At 40.0% G+C, this 10,639-nt stretch overlaps 2 protein-coding genes and 1 pseudogene across 3 annotated transcripts; 2 read left to right on the forward strand and 1 right to left on the reverse strand.

Annotated features, from left to right (window-relative positions):
* The first annotated feature begins 127 nt into the window (after positions 1-127).
* Positions 128-1,834, forward strand: LOC102200023 (glutathione S-transferase A4-like; annotated as a pseudogene).
* Positions 1,835-4,363: 2,529 nt separating this feature from the next.
* LOC102213204 (glutathione S-transferase 3-like) lies at positions 4,364-6,229 on the forward strand. Of its 2 annotated transcripts, none has more exons than XM_005737165.2 (7): positions 4,364-4,412; positions 4,558-4,687; positions 4,764-4,815; positions 5,192-5,324; positions 5,408-5,543; positions 5,618-5,743; positions 5,843-6,229. In XM_005737165.2, the coding sequence occupies exons 2-7, from the start codon at positions 4,601-4,603 to the stop codon at positions 5,975-5,977; spliced, it is 669 nt and encodes a 222-aa protein (XP_005737222.1). In that variant the 5' UTR covers positions 4,364-4,412; positions 4,558-4,600; the 3' UTR covers positions 5,978-6,229. The 2 variants fall into 2 exon arrangements, with proteins under 2 accessions (XP_005737222.1, XP_005737221.1); XM_005737164.1 differs by having other exon boundaries at positions 4,405-4,472.
* Positions 6,230-6,274: 45 nt separating this feature from the next.
* Positions 6,275-8,007, reverse strand: tmem14a (transmembrane protein 14A). The gene is made up of 5 exons (XM_005737166.2): positions 7,889-8,007; positions 7,166-7,248; positions 6,925-7,026; positions 6,741-6,828; positions 6,275-6,633 (listed from the first exon to the last, which is right to left on the reverse strand). The coding sequence occupies exons 2-5, from the start codon at positions 7,239-7,241 to the stop codon at positions 6,591-6,593; spliced, it is 309 nt and encodes a 102-aa protein (XP_005737223.1). The 5' UTR covers positions 7,242-7,248; positions 7,889-8,007; the 3' UTR covers positions 6,275-6,590.
* Between the last annotated feature and the right edge of the window lie 2,632 nt (positions 8,008-10,639).

Here is a 10,639-nt window from a genome sequence, read left to right on the forward strand (position 1 = left end):
CCTGCCTGTGATACGTCCTCCCCCTTCCAGGAGACATGATTTATGTCTTGGTTTTGCACCAAGACAGTCCAAGGGGGGATTATCGCTTGAGGATTTATTATAATGCACAGAGTCTACTTTCTTGGTCATGTTATCTGTGCTCCTTAGCCATCTCGCCGAGAAGCACAACCTGCACAGAAAGGACCTCAAAGATCGAGTTATGTATGCTCCACTTCAATAATCATGGAATAATAAAGAGAGAACTTCTGATACTATATCGTGGCTGTATTTAAATACATTATTAAGCTTTTCCTTAGGATCAACATGTACTCTGTCACTACCGTTCTGTGCAGACCCCAAACCTAAACTGGAAAACATTCAAAGCAGAGCAAATGAGCGCTACCTTCCTGTGCATGAAAAGGTAGAATAACTGACTCTTTTTGTTTAGAAAAACATGATTGTTGCCAAAATGGCCATTATGCATTTTTTTGGACAAATTTCTCAGGCTCTGACTGGACCGTTTACCTAGTGGGAGGTAAACTAAGCCTCGCAGATGCTGCTGGCTGAATGGACCCTGGAGCTGGAGGAGAGATTTCCAGGAATTTACAAAGACTTTCCCAACATTAAGGTAACAGTGACAGAGCTGGATATGATTCAACAAAACAACGAATCACCTGTCCTTGTGAAACTGAAGCACAAGGACAGTGCCTCCCACCCCGTCCTCTCAAAATCAACTTCTACAATAACTTTAGTATATTTAGAGACGTCATGAGAATTTGTATCTCTATTTTATGAATACTTAGCAAGTTACAGACCGTTCAACTACACCGAGGTGGTTACCCTCTGCTATGTCAGAATATAAATGTCAAATTTTGCATATTTTCATTAAATAAACCAAAGTTACAATGAGAACCACTCCCAGAGTGCAAACCTCTGCCAAAGCAGCTCACTCAGTGGGCAACATTTACTTTTAAGTGAGTCGTATTGTATTTTGTATGCAATCATTTTGGTTTTTTTCTTTTAAAATGTACTTTTAAAAGAAAAAAAATGTACAGCTCATTAAAGACATAATGCATTTGGTGAAATGTAAAAGTGAGATCAAAGGTCAGGTATTTGTTAAATGTTGCCAATACAAACAAAAGCAGCAGACTTTTAAGTGCAGTTTTGAAGATAGAAATTGGACCTTATTTGACCTTGAAATGGTCAGAAATCCAAAGTAATGTGATAGTTAAAATTCCCTTAAACTATTCTCTATATGCTGTCAATAAAAACAATGGAAGTAAGAAACATGTTTTAAATAGCTCTATATAGGATTATTATCACTTTGACCTTTCAGATCACTCTGTTGATGTTAAAAAGTCAGAGGTCAAGTGTGACATGATATCTTAAATCTTTATGTGGTATTTTCTATATGTTGACAGTACATGCCACAGTTGTAATATTTAATGTTTCTAGGTTATAGGGCTTTCCACTAATATACCATTAAGTACACTTTGAAGACCTTGGTGGATGTAACCCAAATTTTAATGGGTGGTTAACATGACAGAAGGACACAAACACAATTGCAGAGGTTAAAAAAACGTCAGCTGGTTCTCAGGGATTCAGGTGGAAGCTTTTTTGAGATTTGATGAATTTCATATTGAATGACTCATATTATTATTGTTATTAAAACTCAGTACTGTGAAATGCTTAGTCAGTTCCCAGTGTTTCCTCCCAGTCTTTCCAGGGCAGGATGATCCAAATCCCTGCCATCAACAGGTTTCTGCAGCCAGGCAGTAAGAGGAAGCCACCGCCGGATGAAAACTATGCAAAGGCTATCATGGAAGTCTCCCAGTCCAAATTACCATCTCAGTAAAATCTGTTCCTTATCATGCAGCATGTTTGTGATCATTTATATCTGCAGGCCTACGTGTCGATAAATGCTGCACTAACAGGATAGATGAGAAGGTATGTGAGCTTTTCTAACAATGTGAACTAAATAAATGTTGATATTAAAGGACTCATTCAGATGCTTGGTGGATCAAAATCTAACAGTCCTTTTCTGTGTTTTGACATCATCCCCAACGCCACTGTCTCAAATGCAGCCCCAAACTGTGAGACCACCTTGTGTTACAGATGGTTCTACACCAGGGGTGGGCAACTTCAGGCCTCGAGTGCCGGTGTCCTGCAGGTTTTAGATGTGTCCTTGATCCAACACAGCTGATTCAAATGGCTAAATGACCTCCCCAACATGTCTTGAAGTTCTCCAGAGGCCTGGTAATGAACTAATCATTCGATTCAGGTGTGTTGAAACAGGGTGAGATCTAAAACCTGTTCCCTACCCCTGTTCTAGACACTCACTGTTGTACCTCTCCTGACTTCTTCTGTACTGCTCCACTGCAGCCCCTACAGTCCTTCCCATGGCAATTCAATAGCCATCAAGTGTCACCTGGTTTCCAGTCTGTGTCAGGATCCAGTTTAAAATTTTATTACTTGTTTTTAAGAGCAACAGAGCTCCGCCCCCTCAGGCAACAAACTTAAATTTTATTTAGAATACTTTCCCCTAAAATGCTATTAATTAATTAATTAATTAATTACTTTTTATTTAACAACACAAGTGTCCTCACATTTCAGTAAAATAAAGACTAAAAGAGGGTTTGACCTTTGACCCTTGGGTGAAGCGATCAGCACTAGATGCAGTGGCAGCTATTGCTAAGACTAATATTCTTTTTTTTATGCATGTTTAAATTGAAATAACTGTATCAAAAAATTATGTGCACTTATATGAACATCTGAAGAAGTGTCGCTGGTTGTTTAACCCTCAGAGGTCCCTAGGGACATTTATGTCCATTAGGGACCAAGGTGGATGGATTTTTTAGGGATCTCCAAGGGTTAAAGACACATTTTGATTGAATTTTGTCTTCTAACACAACACTTTTTAGTTTGTTGCCTCAGAGCAATGTTATGCAGTTAGGCTGCCTTTCTTAGGGCAGCAATGCTAAAGCAGTGCTTCTGAACTCTGATCCTGGTGACTCTGTTTTAGGTTTGTTGAAAGGTTTTTATGGGGATAACTGCAGGGACTTGGGTCACAGGGAGAACCTCTGGGGAAATGATTTGAGAGCACTGAGTGATACATAAGCAGCCAAACCAACTGAACTTGTACCAAATTGCAGGAAATAGGCACAAGAACTTTTTATGGGAGGAAAAAATGTGATTGGACAGTTGGGGGTCATTCCCTCAGTGAGGAAAGTGAACTAGATGAAAGTGAGAATTAGGTTTGAGGAACAGTTAGGAGGTCAAGGGTCAGTTAAAGGACACACATGTTCATGTACAAGTGTGTGGGTAACCAATAGTGTGTGTGTATATGAATGATGATGTGTGCCTGTGTTGGGAGCTGGAAGGGAGCTTTATGAAGGGAGATGGAAGGTACCGGGATGGTAGTCCAAAAGGCAAATGACAGAAATGACACCCAGCTCTGTTTTATAAAGTTCCACACATTTAAATTCATTTGCAATAAAGAGTTATCTTATCTTAAACACACACAAACATGCAATATCACATAAAGACCAGCCCAAGCATGGATGAGTGCACACACAAATACACTCAGTTATTTGTTTGTTGGATTAAATGCTTTTATGAAAATTGAATAGATAGATAAAGTAAAAGTGCCACAGGTGCATAGTGAGGCCCTCATACTGTATATTTAACATATACAACAGTGATTAAAAAAACAAATAACATTTTAAATAAGTAGAAATTATTAATAAAATTCAACTTTTAAGAAAAAAAGATCATAAAAAGTTTGTTTTTTCAACAAAAACTAAAAAAGGAAGGCAGACTGCCACGTGCAGCGCCGCATTTGGATGTGTCTGAAGCTTGGAGCTTGACTTCCCTACGTTTCTCCTACAAATGGGCCTTGAGCTTGTTTGGAGGTTCTAGCAGGGGAGCGCAGCTACTGGTATACCGATGGATGGTCGTCCGCCGGGGGGGGACATCGTCCGCTGCCACCGAGCGCTGGGCGTCGGGAGGGACACACATGGACCGGTGAGGGAGGAAGGGGACACCCGCCTAGCCAGCCAGATCAGCCGAATCAACCCTAGCGATCAATGGGGTGACAGATGTCGCAGCCAGATCGCCCTCACATCCAGAAACGCTCGGTCGCTTAGCATATTTTATAGCCCTGCATAACAAACCTTTTCACAATGAGGGTTTAAAGACTCACAGTCCTGGTCGGGATCCGTACAGTTTGTCTGGTTCATCTTATAAATAGAAGCTGCATCGGTAAAATTCTTTTAAACAGTAAAACAGAAAACTGTATCTGTTTTACCCATAATGGTTAGCGACAAAATGCAAATAAGCATGCTTGCATTGGCTGAAGCTGCCCAATCAGCGCCTTCACGCGTTTTCCCCGCCTACTCCACCCCTTCAACAACCATGAGTGCTGTGAATGTTACGTAAGATTAACTTTTACTTCCACTCTTTTGCATTTCTGCGTAGAGGTTGAGTGCGCACAGGTATGAAAACTGCACAGGCAGGGGAACAGCTTCCACATTTATGCAGCTGCTTGCGAATTTACTGTGATTTCACTTTGCTTCACAGATTTTAGGCCCTGAAAAACAAAAAGAAAACACAGACAACTGCCATGTCCGAAAAACCTGTGGTGTACTATTTTAATGGGAGAGGGAAGATGGAGTCAATCCGCTGGCTTTTAACTGTTGCAGAAGTCGAGGTAAGTGAAGGAGGTGTGAGTTTTTGAAGAACTGCAGGCTTTTGTGCAAATCTGATTTGAAATACTTTCTTTGCAGTTCGATGAAGTGCTTCTGACAACTCGGGAGCAGTATGAAAAACTCCTTGATGGTGAGATGGGTGCATGCAGGGAATGCAAGAGATAGGATTATTCTGGGTAAACATTAAACTAAAGGTTCAAACAAGGAAGGTTAAAAGTTTTTTTTTTGTTTTTTTTAAATCTGTTAAGTCGTTTAAAATTGAACTCATGACTGTGGGTGGAGTTTTTGTGGTTTGCCTCCAAGTCACGCTTTAACTCCCCCTCCCATCCACCCCATGGTCTTAGAGCCACGTTATGTAATCTAGATTGAGACAGCAGCTTGTATGCAAACGTCTCTTAATATCTTCTCATCTGCAGTCAAAGATGCACGTTAAAACAAATTGTGTTGGTCTTTTCCACTGGGAGTGCAAACCTGCTTTACCTGCTGCTGTTGTGCTTGCTCCAAAGATGGGGCGCTCATGTTTCAACAGGTCCCTTTGGTGGAAATGGATGGCATGAAGCTCATTCAGACAAAAGCAATCCTGAATTACATCGCAGAGAAGTACAATCTGCATGCAAAGGATCCCAAAGAACGAGTCATGTATGGTCCTTAAAAAAAAGTGTAATAAAGTGTTTGTCTTACATCATAGCTGTATTTAAATAGGTTATTATGCTTTCCTTCAGGATCAACATGTATTCCGAGGGATTGACAGACCTCATGGAAATGATTATGATCCTCCCCTTCACCCCAGATCCCAAACCCAAATTGGACAACATTCAAAGCAAAGCAAAGGAGCGCTACCTTCCTGTGTATGAAAAGGTAAAATAACTGATCGTTTGGTTTAAAAACCTGAGTTTCTGCTGATCATTGCTAAAATAGGTGTCATAAAATAGGCTCTGACTGGACCCGTGTACCTGGTGGGAGGTAAACTAAGCCTTGCTGATGTGCTGCTTCTTGAATGCACCCTGATGCTGGAGGAGAAATTTCCAGACATTTTGAAAGACTTCCCCAATATCAAGGTAAACGTGTTTCAACAAAAATATAAATCAACAACAAGTTCAATGAGAAAGCCAAAGCCCACTGCTGTGAAACGCTCATCTTTCTGTTATTCCTTCCAGTCCTTTCAGGGCAGGATGACACAAATCCCCGCCATCAGCAGGTTTCTGCAGCCGGGCAGCAAGAGGAAGCCGCCGCCAGATGAAAAATACTTGAAGAATGTTGTGGAAGTCTTAAACCTCAAGTTGCCACTTTAAGAAAAACGCTACAAAAGATCTGTTACATTCCTCATTAGGCAGCGTGATTATGATCAGTTACATCTAAAATCTTAATTAGTTTAAAGGACAAACAACACAATAAGAGTTAAGAGGCAGATAATCATTTACCAGCCTCTTAACTCTTATTGTTAAGAGGCAAGTAAATACGTGAAGATAGACGAGGCACCAACACAACAACATGGAAAGAACTTCTGTAATCGTCTTTAGCAATAAATACATTTGACAAAAACACTCGAAGCTGCTGTTTTTCTTCTAGATAAAACACAACAGTTTTTAATGAATTAAACTTGTTTTAATTTGCTGTTATTAGAAAAAAATCACAAAAACTCTTTCCCCATCATAGACGGACAAGAATACAAATGAAAATGCTTCAACTTGTTCTTTTTCTCAAGTTCTAGAAATAAATCCGAGCCCTAACAGCACCCAGAGCTCACAGTCGTCTCCTGTAGTGTGGGTTAAGAAATCATGGAAGTTCCCATTCATACACTTGCTCATATGCATGTATTAAAAAATAATACTGCAGTAAAATTTGATTTAGTCGGCTTAGTGGGAATGTTTCCTGTTTCCAGGGTAAAGGTTGATGTTCTCCCGGTCAGACGATCAGAAGAAGTAAGAGGCGAAACACCATCAACAAGCTGTAAGACAGACAAAAGCAACTGCATCAGCGAGTTTAACAAATAAATGTCCCAATCCCTGATTTGTGCAACAATTTGTACTGTCTGGTAGCACGTCTGACTCTGACCTTAGCCCTGTCATTATTCCAGCTGGCATTAATTTCCCAGAGTTCTTGTATCTCATTCCCATGATGACTGCGAGAACTCCCGAGGACACTGAAAGAAAGAAAACACCCTGTTATGACACTAGCTGGACACTGAACCTCTACACTCTTGATTGTAGCCGGGCTGCATATAGAGAGCCATACTCACGCAGTGACACCTTGATGTCCTTTGGGTCACTCGTTATGTTGTAGGCACCGAAAGCGGATAATCCGCCAAAAACTAGACCAGCCATCAGGGACATCACGCTGCCTGCGGGGAAACGCAAAAATCAATCAGGTTTGATTTCATTTCCAACACTTTAATATTTAGTTGAGCTTTATGCACAGCTGTGGTCAGAATCTGAATCAGAAATACTTTATTAATCCCGAAGGAAATTATGCTCATCAACCTTTTCTCTTGTATCCCATAAATCCTCCAAAAGCAATGGCTGCAGCATAACTGAAGCCAATCCAGTCCAACGCCATCGTAAAGCTGAAAACAAAAAAGCAGTGCAGGGTGTCAGGTGGTTAAAAGACACAACTCAGAACACTTATTCAGCTTTAATCTTTACCAAGCACGCGCTCCCCAAAAGAGGTGGGTGGATAAATTTAATTATCGACAGTATCGATATCGGATCGATACTAACATGACAGGATCGATACTTTCTTTCTATCCTCTAAGTTCAGTGTATAGCCACTGATATGTGTTATTATTTTTTGTTTTTTTGATTTGTAAATTGATGATGATTCACCTCATTAGTCATGACATAAGTTAAAAATATCGGTATTGCTATCTACTGCACCCACTTGGTTTTGGATAAATACGCAATTTTGCAGGCACAGCACTGCTCACCAATGCAGATACTGCACTGCTCCCAAACTATTCTTCATAATTCTTGGGTTTCGACATATGTGTAATCTAATCATATCTACCCACAATAAGATCTCCGGATGTTGCTGTGAGCCTCTGGGATGATTCAACTACAGAAACAACCGCAGCACAAAGCTACAGACGTGCACATGAACGCCTATGCTGGCTACTTTCTTTATACTGTTGTTAAAACGACTACGTATTGGTGAAGCTCACATGAATTGTTACTGTTGTATGAATCGTGTTGCTGCATATTACATACCCGGAGTCCAGACAAGTGAGCAGCAGCAGCAGCAGCCACAACCTTTGGTCCGAAATTGCGCTTCCTCGTTGACTGGCCGTGGAGATACGTAGAAATGCGTAAATCCCGCGTCATCAGGGGTTGTGAAGCGCGTCTCTCCCGCCGCCATCTTTCTCAGGGGTTGTGGCCACAGTTATATATCGTATTTCTATGCACAGCTCCCGAATGTTATTGTGTTTATTTATTTTAACGTTATTTATTCATAACGTTTCACACGTTACCCAAGATGTTTTCTGTACCAATACGAAGCCAGATTCTAATTTCGGTTAATTTTTAGGTCCAGGTAATTTTTATTGGTGAAAGAGAAAAAATGATTTGTTAAAAATGTTGTTGCTCAGGTAGAAAACTCGTGGACGGAAAGTAGAAGCGGATCATCTCCCTCTAACCCTAGCATCCACCTCTGTCACACCAACCATCTTCCATCAACCCTCTCTGTGGTCCTCTTCTTTTCCTCCTGACTGGCCTGACTCCTGACTTCATCCTTCCACCATCCTTTCTCCGGTAAATCTTCTATCCCTCCACTGCAAATCTAATCCTGCCCATTCTGGTCACTCCAGGATAATAATAATAAAAAAAAAACGTCCCCTATCTCTTCCTGTCTGCTTGTTAATAAGAAGACTTTGAAAGTACAAAAACATGACTATACACATGTTTGTCTGTTTTCCATTTTATTCATTTACTTATTTTTAGATTCTTTGGTAAAGACAAATTTTAAAGGGGGAACTTGTCAGTATTTACCTTTCCTGTTCATCTTTGAAGACTTAGTGTCAAATTAAATTTTTACATAAACATTAACAATTTGATATATAAGCGCACTCAACCCTATCATTTAAAATAAATACCTTATTACCTTAATTATCCTGAACAACTTACTTATGCCCAGCTGTCCATACAGGTTCAACCTACAGGCAGAGCAAATGAAACCGCTGGAAAGTTAAAAATCCCGACTTCAGGAGGTGCGGCTCTCCCGGACCAACATGGCTGCTGTCTTGAGTACTTCCAAACAAAAACCAGAAGCGACCCCTAGCGGTAACCTCGAGCTAATATTTTGACAACTTTCCCTATCTCTGACCCATTTCTGAGTTTCTACTATGGCTTTTCACACTTCTAAAAGTAGCCCTTCAGGACTCTATTTCTTAAAACTGGAGACACAAAGCATATTACAAATGGTAAGTGGACTGGTGCTTGTATAGTGCTTTTTTTCTTTTTCTTTGTTAACTTTACTTGAGCACTCAATGTGCTTTATACAACATGCCTCATTCACCTATTCACACACATTCATACAAAAGATTTTTTTCTACACCTCAGTCTTTTAATCTAACATTTAAGCACAAAAAAGAAACATAAAATTCAAGATCTGCAATATGATATAAAATATATCTCCCAAAGAAGAGCCCCACATGTGTCTCCTTCACTGCATTGAGCTACAGAGTCAGGTGTGCTTAATTTGAGGTCTTTCTGTAAATTATTCCATGCTGCTCTCCTCAGATCTGTCAGAACTCCATGCACATCAAAAAGCAAAAGATGGTCTCTCCCCACTTTAGCCCAGAAGATGCAGCGTTCATTTTCTCCAAAAATGGTTTCACATTTTGTTTCATCATATTTCCACTTTGAATGGGTTCATTTTGAATGAGCTTTGGCACAGAGTTGTGTTCATTGATAATGGTTTCTGACAGTGCTCTTGAGCCCATGCAGTGATTTCCACGACAGATTCGTTCTAGGTTTTTATACAGTGCCACCATTGGGCCTTGTACCTTGTCCCCTGTGCAGAGATTTCTCTAGATTCCCAGAATCTTTATATGATATTATGTAATATAGATGATGAGATATTCGAACCAGGTCTTCCCAATTTATGTTAAAAAAAATAGATATTCAAAGCATTTCTTTGTTTTTCTTGCTGAATGGTGAAACTCTATAAGGGGCCCTTTTTATACCTTTCATGTTTATGATCTGTTGCCAATTAACATAATTGTTTCTTTGTAGTATCACTTTTCCAAACTTTTTGTTCCCCCATGCAAAATTCTTTGAGACGTGTGGCTGACATCAAATCAAAATTGAACTTTTTGGAACTGGGGTTGTATTTATACTGATTTAATGTGAAATTTACTGAATGCAATGTCTCTAATAAAAACACAAAAACAGAAAATTCTAAAGTTTGTCTTTCAGTGCAAAATTCGATTAGATCTGCAGTGTATGTAAATATGTTGCGAGGGCGGGTAGGAAGGGCACGAGGTGAGCAAGGATACAGTCAAAGCTTTTACGGCATTTTAAAGTAAAATCAAACAACTTCTTCTTAAGTACAAATCTTGATAATATTAATAATCTTTATTTGTACACACAACATTTAAAAACAGACTTAAAGTACAAAAAGCAGACTTTTCAGAAAGTAAATTCAAACATCAGCCCAAAGAAAACAGATTCAGTTAATGTGATGAAACAGAAATAAAGATTCAAGGTTATGACAAATAAACAACACTAATAAAATCACAAAAGCTGGAAGGCCCCAGCTGAGTATCTAAATTTGCAAAATGGCCCATGAGGAGTCAACATGCTCTGACATGCAGCCAGACCCTGACGCGCTCAGGAAGCATACAGGGAGCCAATAGTGAGAGCTGGATGGAAGCAGAGTTGCAGTCTTACACGCCTCTCTGCAGCTTCTCTCCTCCTGCTACCCCCCACCAAAAACCCATCTCCATAGAGACTGTGTCAGCT

The sequence above is a fragment of the Pundamilia nyererei genome, unplaced genomic scaffold (genome assembly GCF_000239375.1).
Source record: "Pundamilia nyererei isolate P.nyererei 1_Seehausen unplaced genomic scaffold, PunNye1.0 scaffold00073, whole genome shotgun sequence".
In the NCBI taxonomy this organism is placed as follows: domain Eukaryota; kingdom Metazoa; phylum Chordata; class Actinopteri; order Cichliformes; family Cichlidae; genus Pundamilia; species Pundamilia nyererei.